Source organism: Trichosurus vulpecula, chromosome 9 (genome assembly GCF_011100635.1).
Source record: "Trichosurus vulpecula isolate mTriVul1 chromosome 9, mTriVul1.pri, whole genome shotgun sequence".
In the NCBI taxonomy this organism is placed as follows: Eukaryota; Metazoa; Chordata; class Mammalia; order Diprotodontia; family Phalangeridae; genus Trichosurus; species Trichosurus vulpecula.
Window position 1 is genome coordinate 140,416,659 of NC_050581.1, and position 17,256 is coordinate 140,433,914.

General features: G+C 40.1%; 1 protein-coding gene across 12 annotated transcripts in view; it reads left to right on the top strand.

Moving 5' to 3' along the window:
- The window catches only part of WNK2 (WNK lysine deficient protein kinase 2), a 226,545-nt gene that overhangs the window by 139,752 nt on the left and 69,537 nt on the right, over nt 1-17,256 (top strand). For all 12 annotated transcript variants that reach the window (XM_036737448.1, XM_036737451.1, XM_036737450.1 and 9 more), the window contains exons 9-10: nt 6,240-6,436; nt 8,057-8,209. In XM_036737448.1, the coding sequence (XP_036593343.1) occupies nt 6,240-6,436; nt 8,057-8,209 (350 nt within the window). The remainder of the gene's footprint in view (nt 1-6,239; nt 6,437-8,056; nt 8,210-17,256) is intronic.

The following is a 17,256-nucleotide window of genomic DNA, read 5'->3' on the forward strand; positions in this document are numbered from 1 at the left end:
TTAAAAAACAGTAACAAATAGTATTCATGTAGTGTATGGGAAAATGAAAGTTATTGTGAACTGGGAATTTGTAGCTTATCATTATTAGGGAATTTAAGACAGTACAACCTATGTGCTTTTTGGTAAGATCACAGTGGATTGTTTTTTTTTTTCCTTTTCTTTTTAATATTCTTAGTACTGAATAGTAGACAATGTGATAGAGTAAAAAGGGTACTGGGCTTAGAGTCAGGAGAGACCTGAGATTGAGTCACATCTCTGGTACTTAGTTGTGTTTGGTAATTCCTTTAAATTCTCTGGTCCTCAGCTTCTTCATCTCTAAAATGTTAGTAACAGGTCTATAGTATTTAATTTAGTTTAATTTGTTTTGAGGCACATTGCAAACCTGAAAGATATATAAGTGCCAGGCAGTGGGGCTATACTAAACTGTAGAAAGCATTGGCTATAGGAGGGCATCAAGTAATGATCTTATGACATGCCAGTGAAAATGTGTTAAAATCAGTCATTAAGCATTTATTAAGCTTCTACAATGTGCCAGACACTGGAGATTCAAGGATAAAAGTGAACCAGTCCCTTCCCTCATGAAGCTATTATTCTCTCTTTTCCTCCTCTCCTCTCATCTCCTCATCCTCTGTCCATATGGAGTATCATACCCTTACCTGTGGGTGCTCTGCCCAAAGGAATGTAAATTTTGATTACTGAAACCTCATAACATATATTGATTGGGGTTTATGGCTAGATTTCTTTCTTGAGGACCATGCCTTGAACCCAGATTGCTCTGGCTCTCATTTATTGGCAAAAACAGGCCCCAGCCCAAGCCCCCAAGTGTCATGTTTGGGCACTCCTTGCTCAGAATGAATGTAAATAGCATTTGTTTATTTTGGCCAGAAACCCTGAGGGTCTCCCCATCACAGAGAGAGAGAGAGAGAGAGAGAGAGAGAGAGAGAGAGAGAGAGAGAGAGAGAGAGAGACAGAGACAGACACTAGTTCAAAGAGGCCATTCTTTGCCTCATTTCTGACCTATCCTTAATCACTGAATGTGTGTTGCCTCAAACTGAGACCTGGGAAAGACCTTAGCTTAAAGAGGCTACGGTCTCCCACTGCATCCAGGGCCATCTCCAGTCATCCTGGTTTATATCTTGCCACTGGACCCAGATGGCTCCAGAGGAGAAAGTTAGGCTGGTGACTTTGAATAGCCCTTCATTACTTAAATCCAATTCACTTGCAAGTCATGGCATCACCTTCCCGATGCCATGACCCTCTACCAGAACAAGGACAAACAACAGTCATTCTAGAAGGGACAATATACATATTTGCAAGTGTATGCAAAATGGATGTGAGGTAATTGGGGATGGAGGGGAGGTACTAGTACCTGGGGGAAAATCAAGTAATCTTCATGAATGGGACCTTGTGCTGAGCTTGAAAGGAAGCACAAAAGCACAAATTCTAAGATGCAGAGAGAAGGAAGGGAGCATATTCTAGGCTGGGAGCATGTAAATAATTAAGTAATAAAACTAGAAAAGTAAAATTCAGGCAGATTGTAAAGCACCTTGAATGCTAAACAGAGAAGCTTCTATTTGACTCTGAAGGAAATAGGGAGCCTTAGGAGTTTGAGAAATGGAGTGTCTTGGTCAGTCTTGTACTTTAGCAAAAATCATTTTGGCATCTACTGGGGAGGCAGGGCATGGATTGGAAAAGGGGAGGAAAAACAGCAGGAATGAGAAATGTAAGTCAATTGAAGAATGACATACCATTGAATCCTTTAAGTACCTGGGTCTCTCCCAGCTTCTATCAACAGTAGCTATTTTCTTCTTTTTAGAGCATTCATGTAAAGTGAGAAATCAGTTGGGAATTGAGCAAGCAGGAAAACTTGTCTTTTCCAGTTTGAATTAGCAGGGTAGTGGTTAAAATTGAGTTAACTGGGTATCTTAATTTTAAGATTTTTTGTGTTGATGTGTCTGAATTTGTTTAATTTGAATGTGTTTTAATACACACGGTCATCCACAATGACTTGGAAAGCAAAAAAGGGTGGTGTGTGTTTTTCAAGTTAAATAAAACACATTATATTTAGAACTGAAATGGTTCATTTTGAAAGTATTTACTTTGGTCTTTTTTTTTAAAGGAAAATCTACATTAGTTGTCAAAAAATAGAACAAAAAGAATAGTTGCTTTAGTGAAAGCATTCAAAACTATTTAAATATCTGGGTTTGGGGGTCGGCGTAAACATCAGATTAAAAATCCATGAATAAATTGATGAATCATCTCTCATAAAAATCTCATAAAAATGCCTTCATAAAAATCTCATAAGTTGCCTCATTTTAAAGATGAGGAAACTGGAGGTTACATTTGACTGCTGGCACTTAATACTGAATAGGTAGAAAAGGAGCTTTTGCTAACTTTCATTGATAGTAGATAGGCCTTATATCGAATTACCCTGGGCAACAGTTCAGAAGATAACTAGGTGATACAATGGATAGAGTGCTGCGACTGGAGTGAGGAAGAACGGAGTTCAAGTTCAACCATACCATGTGATTCTGGGCAAATCATTTAACCTATGTTTGCCTCAGTTTCCTCAGCTGTAAAAAATGGAGCTCATAATAGCACCTACCTCCCAGAGTTGCTATTGTGAGGATCGAATGAGGCGCTATTTGTAAAGTACTTAAGACGGTGCCTGGCACATAGTAGGTGCTTAATAAATGTTTGTTTCCTTCCTCTCTCCCTTCTTTCCTTCCTCCTTTTCTCCTTTCTTCGAATTTGAGTGTGTGGTGAAGAGAGAAAGGGTCATTCATTAGTATGTCAACTAGTCAGCTTTACCAAGTGCTTAGTCCAGTTTGTTTAGAAACTGTGAAGAAAGCTAATTGTGCTTAGTTAGTTAAAAAAAAAAAAAGTGGATTTGGCCTGCAAACTGTAGAACACATCCCTAAACTTGGGCATGCTGCTCAGTAATGTATTTAGTAGATAAACTCTTGAAGAGTAGCTGAATCGTCTAAGGGGAGCCTCTTTTGTGACATCTGCAGGCAGTTTACCCAGCATAAGGAAATTGGAAACAAAACCCCAATTTGATTTCTAACCCAGTTTATTCATATGGTGTTTTACCACATAATCCAGTAGTCTACGTCTTAACAGTTTTGATTGATAGTGCTTTTAGATTCTTCAGCCTAGTATAAACAGCTCTCTCCTGTCAGGGAGTTGGAAAGAAGAGATTGTTTTGTAAGTTAATAATTTAATACCTATGTGCTTTCGAAATGCTGTAAACAGAGTTTGTCTCGGCTTGTAATTGATGTTACTTCTACATACTTTACCATTGGTTTTGAGTTTACTTATGTTTCTACTCGTTGGCTTATTTGAAGTTCAAAGGAAATCCAAAAAACCAAGGAACTAATATGACCACCTGGTTTCTTACTGAAACTTGAAAGATTAAAGCTTAGTTTAGGTTCCTAGGTTTGGAACGTGTCCATCTTACTGTTTACTAAATCATTGTGGATGATATTAATAACAGGGAGGAAAGGAGGAGAAAAGAGGGAAGGAAGATGGAAGAAAAGGGAGTAAAGGAAGGAAGGATTTATTGAGAGCTTACTATGTGCCAGGCACTGGGCACTTTACAGAGCACCATAGCAACCATGTTTGATAGGTACTGCAGGTGTTATCATCTCCATTGTACCAATGAAGAGAGGTCATAGGGTCACACAGCTGGTTGGTGTCACAGGTGGAATTTGAACATAAATCCTCCTGACTCAAGTCAAGCACACCATCCACCAAACCATGTTCCCTTATGGAGTGAGCGATAGATGGCTTTTCACCATTCGGGGTTAAATTTTGTTTCATAAATTTAAATGAAACATCTGAATGTATTTTTAACTTGATTACAAAAGATAAAAAGAGGAATTGAATCAGGTCATAAACACTACCACTACCACTCGAGGTATGCCTTTTATTTTTTCTTTTTGCTCTCTGCAAGAGTATGTTGGCAAAACTGGTTTTCTCCACTGCTATACTAGCATTAGTCTGATTATTGAGTTAGGAAAAGAAAGATGCCATTTGGTGCATGCAAATCCTGAGGCCAGCAGTTAGACTGTAGCTGACATTGAGAGTTTCCTTTGGGATGTGGGAACAAGAAAGGCAGGATTGAGAACCAGCTGTCATTTTTCATTTTTACTGCAATGAAAGCTGTAGACTGAACAATTTCCATGGGCACCATCTTGGAATTTTCCACTGAGAGACACAATAGTTTTAGTGAAACAAGCTTGTTAATTGTATGGAGATATTTAATAAGCTTCAGTGAATCTGAAAAGGCCCCTCTCTAGCTTTAATATTCAGTAAAACCATTATAATCCTGACTTACATTTGACAAAGATGCCACGATGGACCAATTGCCAAGCTTCTGCAGTTTCCAGACTTGAATTCAGACCAAATCTCTGCCTGATGAGCAGCAACAAAGCTATGGATTGTTCAGTTCTTTTGTGAAAAAAGAGCTTGGGTCATGGTGAACTTGGTGGTGCATAGAATGCTGGATGGAGGATCCAGACATACAATTTTCATTCATAATGGAACAGCAACCAGAATACTGAGATGTCACTCTGTGGCTTTATTTTTCCTAAATACCAGATGTAGGCAGGACCTATTCAAGTGACTCTACTGGTCTGTTGTGAGTTCTGCCAGTCCTTTAAGTGCCATCAATAGGAGTCATCATATCATCATATCACTCCCCTCCTCGATAAACCCCAGTGACCCCTTTTTATCTCTGGGATTGGTTAAATTTGTATTTACATGTTTAGTATATAAAAACTCTTTACAACCTTGTCCCTTCCTACTTTTCCCATGTATGTTCTTCCTCTACACACTCTGATCCAGCCATATTGTATCTTGTTTTTCAACACAATATACAACACTGTCTCCAAACTTTTGACCTGTCTGTCCTCCATACATGGAATATGCATCCTCTTCGTCTCTGCCTTTTAGATTCTCTCGTTTCCATTAATTTGCAGTTGAAACATGACCCACTACATGAAACCTTTCCTGATCCTCCTACTCCTAAAACTACCTCATGAAATCAGTCAATGAGCATTTATTAAGTGTTTGTTCTGTGCCAGATACTTAGCCAAGCACTGGGGACAAATACAAAGTGAAAGACAATCACTGCCTTCAAGGAACTTACATTTTAATAAGGACATTTCCCAAAGGGGAGTTGAAAAGTGTTGGGGGCAGGGGGGGAATCCAGGAACAAAGTGTAGAGAGTCAGAAGCAGAGTGAGGGGAGAAGTTAAGGATTGCTGGCCCGAGACCCTCCCTCAAAGTAGGGATTTTGAAAAAAACTCACCTTTTGGAGAAGGGGACATTCCAGGGGGAGAAAACTATAAGTGACATCTGAAGTCATGTGATGAGAAGGCAGCTAAGTCATGGTGCCTGAGTCTGGAGACCTAGAAGCAGAGGCAGAGAAGGAATGATGAATAGATGGTCTGAGGGCCTGCCTTTCCTTGTATTCATTTTGTACATAGTCAGTATATTAGTATATGTAGTTGGTTTTTTCTCCCTAGTGAAATGTGAATCAAGGAACATTTATTTTTTGTTCTTGTTTCTCTGCTACCTGGTAGATGCTTAAATGATTGTTGGTTGGTTGAGTCGTGATCTGTATGTAGCTTGTAGTTGTCCTCCATAGGATGTTGGTTCCTAGGGGGCAGCCACCGGTTACTTTGTTTCCCCAGCCCTTAGAACATCGTGTGGCATAGGGTTAGCTCTTTAAAAGGCTTCAAATTGTTTGCTTCAAAATTGAATGCTTGAAATACTTGAAATTATAAATTGTTGAAAAGTAATTTATTGAGTGCCTACTCTTTGCTAGGCTGTGGAAATACAAATTTAGAACAGTCCTTTCCCTCGAGGAGTTTATATTCCATGTGGGCAGGTAATATGTGTAAATGTGAATATATATGGTAATATGGGAATTGGGAGATAGGACCCTTCTTGCAATGTGAAGGTTCCTCAGTACAATGAGGCTTGTAGTAGTCAAGCTGATGGCTTCACCTTCTGGCATATAGAGCAGACCAGCCTCTTTTGGAGCTGATGTTATTTGCAAAGTTCTAACAAATTCCTTAGAAGTGGGTTCTAATGGAGAAGTGGATTTTTGTGTTGTGCTAATGTTGCCTTTTTCCTGAACATGGCCAATGTTCTTTGTTCTGAGCATTAATGGGACCATAGTGTTTAAAAAATGTTTATTCTAAACCTTAAATTTTTGTTTGCTGCCTCCAGCGGACAGCACATTTGACAGTGGTCAAGGCTCCACTGTGTACTCAGACTCCCAGAGTAGCCAGCAGAGCGTGATTTACTCTTCCCTGCCCGATGCCATCCCTCCCACTATTCAGCGAGTCTACAGCCCACCTGTCAGTGATGGGCAGGTCGGGACACAGAGCCACCCATCTCTGGGGCCCTACCAGCAGCCTACAGCGGTAAGTTCTTTGTCTCCATTCTCATTGCTTGTGTTTATAAAGTGATCTGTTCTTGTGATGAGCTTCCTGAATTATCACTGCAATCAGCTCTCAGTTGTTTTCTCTAATGGCAGGGGGAGTGGGGAACGAATACTATTGAATAAACCAAAAATCATTTCTGCTTGGCTTTGGAACACATTAGGCAACTTAGTCTGGCTTTGACTAATTAGATTGAAGTCTCATAGTATGTGCCATCTGACTTCATCAGATTTGGCCAGGAGCTCACCAAGTAGCAGGAGGGATATCAACCTGGGATTAAAAATTTGTCATAGAATAATCCTCAAAGTGAATTATTCACACATATGTCACTGAGAGTATCTGTATTTCATTATTTTTCTCTCTGCCTCCAACTTCTCTTTCTTCTTCAGTTACCATTCATACTAAATAGCTTAGATATTGATATTTAAAATTTGTATTTACATATTTTTCATCTTGCTATAAAAGCATAGGCCAACTAGCTTTCTTTTAGATAGGAAATTATGTAGTTTGCATTTCCCTATTTTCATTAAAACTGGGTTCAAATTCTCACACACACACCGTGTTTTATGGCATTTTTGAAAACTCCCCCAGGGTGCAACAGATGGTCTCAAACACGCGTTATCATCCTACTCAACCACCATTAACTCACTAGGTCTTTGAGGAGAACTCAATTCCATTGGTGGACACATGATCACTTCTTTCTTGCTCTTTGTTTTGTCCTGTTTTTTCTTTTGTTAACTCAGTGGCTCAGCTGTTAGGGACATGTAGCTCAACTAACTGGAGATTTGCTGGGACAACCTTCCCTGTGAAGGGAAGATAGGAAATAAGTCCTAGATACGAAACAGGAGAAGAAAGTCTTCTGTAGCATCTGCAAAGTCCAGAAAGATATTTTCCCTACAACAATTGAAATTGTGTAATTTGTATAATAATAAATAAATTATATGATTGTCAAGGAAAGGTCACCACATTCTTACTGGTCAAGGTCTTTCTAATACAAAGAGAGAGAGAGAGAGAGAGAGGGGAGAGAGAGAGGGGGGGGGAGAGAGAGAGAGAGAGGGGAGAGAGAGAGGGGAGAGAGAGAGAGAGAGAGTGGAGAGAGAGAGAGAGAGTGTGTCCTATTTAAAAATGAATAACCTCCTTACTGTGAAGAGTGGAATTTTCTGGAGGTGAGATGTATACATTCATGAAAGTAATACTATATTAAGAAGTTTCACTCTACCTGTTATGTTTTATGTGGCTGCTTATCCATAGTCCTAGACCTAAAAGTCAGGAGGAGGGATGTAGAACTGGCGTTCTATCCACATACAAGGTGATGTTGGCATGTATATTATTCAGTTTAACAAACTTTTAATGTGTCTCCTATGTGCAAATCACTGTACCTGGTAATAAGGATACTAAGATACACTAGTCTTCCTTGGGAAAGAACTTCTTTGAGGTAGACTTTGGTAACCCCCAAATTTCCTAGTGAATTGTTGTTTTCCTCCTTGTCATTTTCTTTTTCCTACCTTCTGTCTTGGATATATCTGAATAGTTATCCCATTTCATATTAAAGTCTACCATGCCTTCAGGCAATTTGAGAAGTATGCTTTCTGTTCTCTTCAGCCTGGACTGACTGTGGGCCCTGTTTCATCCACTGTACTCCCTGCGAGACCACAGCAACATTACCCAGAACCAGCAATGACTTTCTCAGTGCAGCCAACAACAGTTGCTTCAGGGCATATGGGGCCAGCTCCATCTATGTTACCCACCCAGCAGGTAAGTCTATAAAATTCCTTCTCTCTAATCCAGTCTTCAAAGACTCCACTGTTCTGTCCTGGGCTCTCATCTCTCCTCCCTCTATATTATTTTTCTGGGTGGTCTCATCAGTTCACATGTGTTCAGTTACTATCCTGTGGAAGATGATTCCTAGATTTATTTATCCAGCCTTAACCTCTCTCCTGAGCTCCAGTATCGTATCTTCAACTGCCTCTTAGATATCTTGAACTGAATGGCCTGTAGGCATCTCAAACTCAACATATCCAACCAGACCTCATTACCTTCCCTACAAAAATCCTTTTCTTTGTAATGTCTCTAGTACTGTTGAGAGCATCACCGGTCACCCAGGCTCACAATGTTGTTGTCATCTTTAACTGTACACTCTTACTCACAGCCTCCCCTCACCCCCCAAATATAATGTCCCTTGGTCTCAATTCACGTGGCTGCCACTCTGGTGCAAGCTCTACCATCTCGTAACTCAGTGCAATAGCCTTCTGGTTTGTCTCCTTGCATTAAGTCTCTTCCATACTCCAGTCCATTCTCTATTCAGCTGCCAAAGTGATTGTCTAACTTGAGTATCTGGGTATACCACCTACTCAAACTCCAAGGACTCCCTACTACCTCCAGGATCAGATATGAAATCCTCTATTTGGCATTTAAAGCCCTTTATAATCTAGCTCCTTCATACACTTTCTTCTCCTCTACATACTCTATGATTCAGTAATACTTGTCTTCTGTTCTTCATACATAGTACTCCACTCCCTGACTCCTCCTTCTTTGCCTGGAATACTCTCCATCCTCATTTATGTTTCCTGACTTCCCTGGCGTCTTTAAAGACTCAGATCAAATCCCACCTTCCACAAGAATCCAAGGCATTGCATTGTTAGTTCCTTTCCTCTTGGATTACCTCCCATTTTCACTCCATATGTCTTTTGTGTATATATTTGTTGGCAGATTGTCTCCCCAGAGCGTGTGAGTAAGTCCTTACTAAATGTTTGTTGATTGAATATTCCAGTCTTTATGAATTTGTAAAATCTTCACATGTTTCTTTGAATTCCTCACATTCATTCATACAGTAAGCATTTATTTAACATGTGCTACATGCCAAATATATGTGCTAGGTGCTAGAGACAAAAATGAAACATTTCATTGAGGTAAAAATAGAAGTATAAAAATAAAGTATATTAAAAGTACAAAGTAATTGTACTGGGCCAGGTCACTAAGAACTTGGGGGATGCAGAAAGTGCTCAAGTAGGAGGCAATGACAGTGCTTTGAGGTGAAAGAGACCTGCCCAATTATATCCCATTATGTTCATGTATTGCAGTTTGCTTAGTCATTCCTCAGATGACGAGCACCCACCTGGATTTTAGTTCTTTGTTTGCATGAAAAGTGTTACTGTATTTCAATATATACTGGTCCTTTATTTCTCTTGTTGACCTCCATAGGAGATATGCTCAGTATTGGGTTTGCTGGGGCAAAGGGTATGAACAATTGAGCCACTTTTCTTACCTGATGTTACACATTATTAATGTGATAGTCCTTTCGTTGCTGGGTTTTACTCATGATAGATTTTTCTCCATTTATATATTCTCAAGAATAGTAAAATGTGTCAGTCCTGAAGCCCTAATCAACATCTGATATCATAATAATGATGATGATCACCCATTAAATGCCTATTGTGTGCCAGACACTGTTAGGGACAAATATAATGATTACACATCCTGACAGAGGAGGCAAAAAGGACAAATATAAGTATGTAAAGAAAACATACACAGAAGGGACAGCTAGGTAGTACAGTGGTTAGAACACCAGTCAGAAGGACTTGAGTTCAAATTTGACCTTAGACACTTAACTAGCTGTGTGAGCCTGGGCAAGTCACTTAATCCCAGTTGCCTCCAAAAAAAAAAAGAAAGAAAACATATACAGGAGACAATAAATACAAAGAGGTTAAGAACAGAGTAGTTTGGAAAAATAACACTGGTAAGACTAAAAATAACCTTAAATTGGTTTCATGTAGAAGGTGATGATTGAGCTTACTCAATAAAATGTTCTTTGAGATGGGAGTGAGGGGAAGACAGGTAGTAGAAAAGTTTGGGATGGAAGATGGAGTGTTACAGAAGGAACAAAGAGGCCAGTTTGATTAGATTACAGTCAGTAACCTACTGTGTGCCCTGCACTGTGCTAAACATGCTAAAGATACAAACAAAAGCAAGATAGTTTCTGCTCTCAAGAATTCAGACTAAGGATTCCTACAACAGGCAAACAAGTATGTACAAACAAGATAGTAATATATAATACATATGTAAAGATGCCATATATTTATACATATACATAGACTTGTATGTATGTGTGTGTATATATGTATGTATATATAAAATTGGAGATAATTAACAGAGGGAAGGCAATAGCATTAAGGTGGACCTGAATAGGGATCTTTTAGAAAGTGAGATTTTATCTGGTACTCAATGAATGAGGGACAGAAAGGAGAAAGCAGAGCATTTCAGGCATGGATGACTGCCATTGAAAATGTCCGGAGTTGGGAGATGTAGTAACTTGTGAAAGGAATTCCAAGTAAGCTGATGTTGATCACAGAATACATAAGGTTGAATAAGGCACAATAATACTGGAAAAGTAGGAAAAGGGGGAGGCAGATTATGAAAGACTTTGAACCCCAGGATGAGCATTCTATATTTCATTCTGGTGGTGATGAGGAGCCATTTAGGATTTACTAACTGGGTAGCATGATCAGATCTGTATTTTAAGAAGATTAATTTGATAGCTGAGTGAAGGATGAGCTGAAAAGAGCAAAGACTTGAGGGAGGAAGACCAACCAGCAGGCTATTGCAGTAGTCCAGGCATGAAGTAATGAGAACCTATACCAAACTTGGTAGGTGCTTTTAGAGAAAACAAAATATTTGAGAGATGTTAAGAAGGTAGATTCATCAGACTTGGCAATAGGTTGAAGATTGGAGAGGGGAATAAGAGAGTGAGGAACTGAGAACGAATGACTTTAAGGTTGCAAGTTTGGATGACCAAAAGGATGGTGGTACTCTTGATAGTAATAGAGATTTTGAGAAGAGGAGGTTTTGGGGGAAAAAAAAGATTATGAGTTCATGTTTGAGCAGATTGAGTTTAAGATGTCTCTGGGACATCCAGTTAAAGATATGAATCTGTAGGTTAGGAAGAGAGATTAGGGATGGATAAATAGTATGCTGAGTGTTGGGGTCCTTGACCAGCAAGGACCCCTGTCTCGGTACGCAATGGATGAGGCGGAAGTCAAGGTGGAAGGAACTCTGATTTATTGGGAGAAATCATCCATTTTTGTAGGGTTTGCACTATGTGGGCATAAGCAAGTGGCCAATGGGTATGAGGATGACAGCATGGGAAAGAACAGAAATGTTGCAGTGGGAAAGGATAGAACTGTTGCAGTATGGGTATACTGTCGTACTTTGTTTCAGTATGGGTATCGGTATGGGCATGGGGAGGATCTGGCTTGTTGCAATGTATGTTGCACTATAGTATCTACAAGGGTATGGGAGGGATCGGGATTGTTGCAATATGGTACCAGGCTACATGGGCTACATGAGACACGAGGCAGGATGTCCTCGTAAAGTATCAAAGATGTTCCAGTAAGTAAAGTAACAAAGCACTGCGTTAGGCAACGGTTCAAGAGCATTAGGTAATGGCCAACTGGGTCCCTCCTTCTGGGCTCGTCTGTCCGTTGTGGACAGGCTCTGCCTACATGTGTAGGACGACTATAGGGGCTTTCCAAGGGCGGAGGCCCTTCCTCCGGCGCCTGCTGTTCCACTCCTACTAAGCCTGTCTGGTTTACCCAGGAAACAGGCCAAGTGCTAGGGTCCCAACAGCCCCGGGGTTGGCACCAACCCCTTATACTGAGAATCACCAGCATTATGGGAGCTCATTTGGTCACCAAGTAAAATAGTATAAAGGGAGAAGAGAAGAAGGCCTTGGATAGAGCTCTGGCGGATACCTACCTCAGTCCAGCAAAGGAGACTTGGAAGGACCAGGAGAGAACAGTATCATAAAAACCTAAGGAGAAGACAGTTTCAGAGAAAAGAGAATGATTGATGGAATCAATGGGTGCAAAAAGTTCAAGAAGGACGAAGATTGGAAAAAGGGATTAGATGTGGCAGTTAGATCTTGAACTTTGGAGAAAGTAGTTTCAATTGAATGACAAGGTCAGAATTCAGGCTTCAGAGGGTTGAAGAAGAGAGTGAGTGGAGAGGAAGTGAAGGGACATTTTGTAGACCACCTTCTCAAAGAATTTAGTCACAGAAGTAAGGAGGGACAAATAGAATGGGGGGGTTTTGTGGGTGGGGGGAACGAAGGCATGTTTGCAGGCCATAGAGAAGTACCCAGCAGACAGATTAGTGGGATCGTGATGATCATTGAGCGTGCATTCTGCTGGAGGAGATGGGATGGAATGGGACCACTTGTGCATGTAGAGGGGTTGACTATGGCAGGAAGGGCCACCTCTTCCTATGACACAGGTGAAGGATCTGGACAACGTGAGATTAGGAGGAGAGGAGAAGAAGGAGCTCCTGGTGGATGGCTTCAATTTATTCCAGTTTTGCAGGCAAACAAGCATTGATTAAGCAGTTACTATATGCCAGGCACTATAATAATCACTTAACGAATATTGACTTAATTGATTGTCACAGCAACCCTGGGAGGTAGCTACTATTATCACCCCCATTCTATGGTTGAGGAAACTCAGACATATAAAAGCTAAGAGACTTGCCAAGGGTCACACAGGTATTAAGTTTCTGGGGTCAAATTTGAACACAAGCTTTCTTGATTCCGGGCCCAGCACTCTGTTGGCCATGCTATGCAGCTACCTAATAAAATATGAGTTAAGTCTCTCGGCCAAAAGTGGAGGGAGGGAGGGAGAATCATGGGAGTTTTTCAAAAGGAATGAAAAGGTTTGGAAAAGCTACTGTGCTTAATGGGATAGTAAGTTAATTAGGAGGTATAAAAGGATTGTCTTGCCACAGTGAGGACTGAGATTGTGTAACATAAATCTAAAGTGGAAATAGCACAAGTTCACGAGTGCTGGATGTGGAGTGCTAGACAGCGAGATTGGAAAGCTAGGTTGAATCCAGGTTTCAAAGGGCTTAAAAAACTAAAAAGAGGAGTATTTGATTCCAGAAGCAATAGGGAGCCTCTGGAGGAGGAGAATGACATGATCAGATCTGCATTTTAAGGAAAATCGCTTCTGTAGCAGAGATAGTGATAAAAGCTAACATTTATTTAGCCCTTTAAAGTTTGCAAAGCTCTTTACAAACATGTTTAATGCTTACATACGTTAGCCATGCGGAGAATTTGGAAGCAGTTTGAAGAAAAAATCTTTGCACACTCTTGTTTGTGAGCAAGGACCTTGGGCTTTGTACACAGGTCACCATGGTTCTCTTCCTTCTGTTGGAAAGGTTATGGTTTTTTGAATTAAACTGGGATACTTTCCAACTGCAGACTTCTGAAATGGCCTCCTAGGCCTTCTGCTGAAGCATTACAAAAGCACTGTTGTGAGAAAATATGGTTTGTCCTGTTCTGGAATCTGCTCCTTGCTGATCCTCCTAGCCCTCAGTTCTTTTATTTCCCTACTATTTCTCATGCATAGACCCAGCTGTTGTTTAACTCTTTGCCTCACTGAGGATTACCTACCCTGTAGTGAAGTTTATTTTCTTAGACCAGAGTCAAGACTCTTTATCTATTTCACTCTTCTCTCCAAATTCCTTTCAAAAAAAAAAAAACTTAAAAAAAAAGCAAGCAAAAAATGAAAATCTACCTCCCTGGGACATTCACAGAGCTGGAGTCCAGATTTGAAAAATGACTTGCCAAGTCGTGTCCTCATGCGCTGACCCGTGCTGTGCTCCTCTGATATTCTTCTGAGCTTTGCAAGGGAATGCCTGACTCAGGAACAGGCTTCCTACAGAGAGCCCAGGTCTGCAGCTTTCCTATATGACAGTGGAGGAGGAAATTGATCCTTCTACCCCCTTGTCATTATTTGGTGGATCATAAATCATTGCTTTAGAGCCGGAAGCAATGTTAGTGCTTATCCAGTTCAACCCCTTCATTTTCCAGGTAAGAAAACAGAGGCTTAAGGAGGTGAATTAATTTGCCCAAGGTCACACAGCTATTAAATACTTGAGCAGAGATTTAAACCTGGATCCTTACTCCAAATCCGGCACCAATCCCATTACCTTTCCCACTTTCTTAATTTCTCATTGCTTATGATTCATACATCCACCCTACTTCAACTCACCACCAGGATAATCATACCTTAGATATTACCATCACTCCAACTCCATGATTCCTTTTTCTGACTAGTAATCTCATCTTCTTTCAGCTGTTCAACCCTTTCCACAACTGTTTATCACTTTCCTTATGACTCATTCCCTAGCACCTCCTTCTTTTCCCAGTTTATTATCACTGTTCTGGCCTGACTTTCCACCCTACCTAACCTTGACCATTTTGTGAGTCAGCTTCATTCTTTTCTCCTGCTTTGAATCCCATGCTCCCTTGACCTTTCCCTGTTCTTGCCCTGCTAATCTTAACTACCATTTGCTTCCTGTATTCCTGCTTTGTAGCTGCTGAAGGCTTCTCAAGTGGGTCATCAAGGCATGCAAACTACATCAACGAGCATTTATTCAAGTCAAAAAATATTTAATAATTGCTTAATCAGTGTCAGGTACTGTGTAACTGTGGGGGGTGGGGTATAAAGAAAGGGTAACTCATGGAAGTTACATTTAATGGGTCCACTAAAAATCTATGCTATTTAATTTCAACTCAGTCCTCTGCACTATATGGTCGTCATCTTAGAGCGTTCCTTCTTGCCACTCACTTCAGCAGATGATTTATCTTTTACCTCACTGAGAAGATTGGCCCGCCCACCATGTATTCTATCACCTCTGCTCCTTCAGCAATCTCTGTGCCCTCAGCCATTGTCTGGTGACACTATCTCCTTGCTAAAGTCAACTCTCCCCCTGTGCCTTCTATCACATCTGTACCAGCATCCCCCTTGACCTTATTCCATCAGACTTTTCCCTCTTCTCTTGCACCTTCCATTTTCCCCTTTTTATTGGGTCCTTATCCTCAGACTACAAATACGCTCAGGTCTTCCATATCCTAAAAAGAAAAGGAGAAAACTTTACATTTACCTTGTCACCTTCTTCAAGCAATTATACCATTCTATCTATCTCCTCTTTGCTGCCAAACTCCTAGAAAGAATAGTCTACCTTCCCTGTCATTTATTTCTTTACCGTTACTCATTCCTATTTACTTTGAAATCAATACTCTATCTTCATGATTCTATTCCAAAAGCTCCCTCCAAAGCCACTAATGGCCTCCATATCACCAAATCCAATGACACATTTTTTCTGTCTTTATTTGACTCAGTCTCTATATGGCATTTGACATTGCTGAGTACATTGTCTTGTGTAATATTTTTTCTCCCCTTAGCTTCCATGACACCAACCTCTTACCTCTCTTAACTCCTCTCATTTCTGCTCCTGCTTTAATCTTTCTGTCCCTTAAATATGGCTATTTACCAACATCCTGTGCTAAGCCCTTGTTTTCTATCCCTGTATTCTCTTCCAGGGAGACCTCCTATACTCTTGTGGCTTCAATAGTCACCTTTATGCAAGTGACTTACAAAGCTGTACCTCCACCCTCCAGCCTCTTCTTAGAGTTAAGGGCCTGTACTTCCAAATACCTGTTAGATGTGTCCCATTTGGGTGCCCTACCAACACTTCAAACTAAACATTTCCAAAACTAAGCTCATCCCTTCCATCCAAACTACCCCAGCCACTAGTGATTTGTGGCACCACTAACACGATAATTCTGGCACATAACCCCATTAATTTATCCCTTTCACCACTGATATATCCAATAACCTGCAAAATCTTTTAGTTTCTATCTCAATCTCTTAAAAATTATTTATTTTCAGCATTCTTTTCTCCTTCAATCCTGTCCTCTCCCCCACCCACTGAGAAGGTAAGCAATATATTAGTTATACATGTAAAATTCATATGAAACATATTTCCATATTAGCCATATTTTTAAAAAAAACACCAAATAAAAAGAAAATTATATTTCGATTAGCACTCAGAGTTCATCAGATCTTTCTTTGGAGGTTAATAGCATTTTTTCATCATGAATCCTTTGGAATTGACTTGGATCATTGTATTAAATAGAGTAGCCAAATCTTTCACAGTTGAGCATCATCACAACATTGCTCTTAGTGTGTACTGTGATCTTCTGGTTCTTCTCATTTCATTTTGCATCAGCTCATATGGGTCTCATCATATTTTTTTCCTGAAACCACTCCCCTCCCCCACTCCCATTGTAATATCCTATGGCATAGTAGTATTCCATCACAGCTTGTTCAACTATTCCCCAACTAATGAGCATCCATCTCCACAGTTTCCAATTCTTTATCACCACAAAAAGCTATGTAGCATGTGAAAGATAAAATGAACTCAATTCTCAAGACAGCTTGCTGTTCTGATCCCCTCAATTCCCTTAGCTGCTGTAAATATTTTTATACATATAGGTATGTTTCCTTTTTCTTTGATCTCTTTGGGATAGAGACCTAGTAGTGGTATTGCTGGGTCATAGAATAGGTACAGTTTTATAGGCCTTTGGACATAGTTCCAAATTGTTCTCCAGAATGATTGGACCAGTTCACAGCGCCACCAACAATTAGTGTATCTGTTTTTCCCTCATCCCTCCAGTATCTGTTATTTTTGGTAAGTGTGAGTTTGTACCTTGGAGCTGTTTTAATTTGCATTTCTCTAATCAATAGTGATTTAGAGTATTTTTTCATGTAACTATAGATGGCTTTGATTTCTTCTTCTGAAAACTGCCTGTTAGTATCCTTTGACCATTTATCAATTGGGGAATGGCTCTTATTTTTATAAATTTGACCGAGTTCCATACTCAGAATATATTTGACAAGTGAGATCTTTATCATAGAAATTAAATAAAAATTTTTGATATTTCTTCCTTGTTTATGGTACCTTTTCAC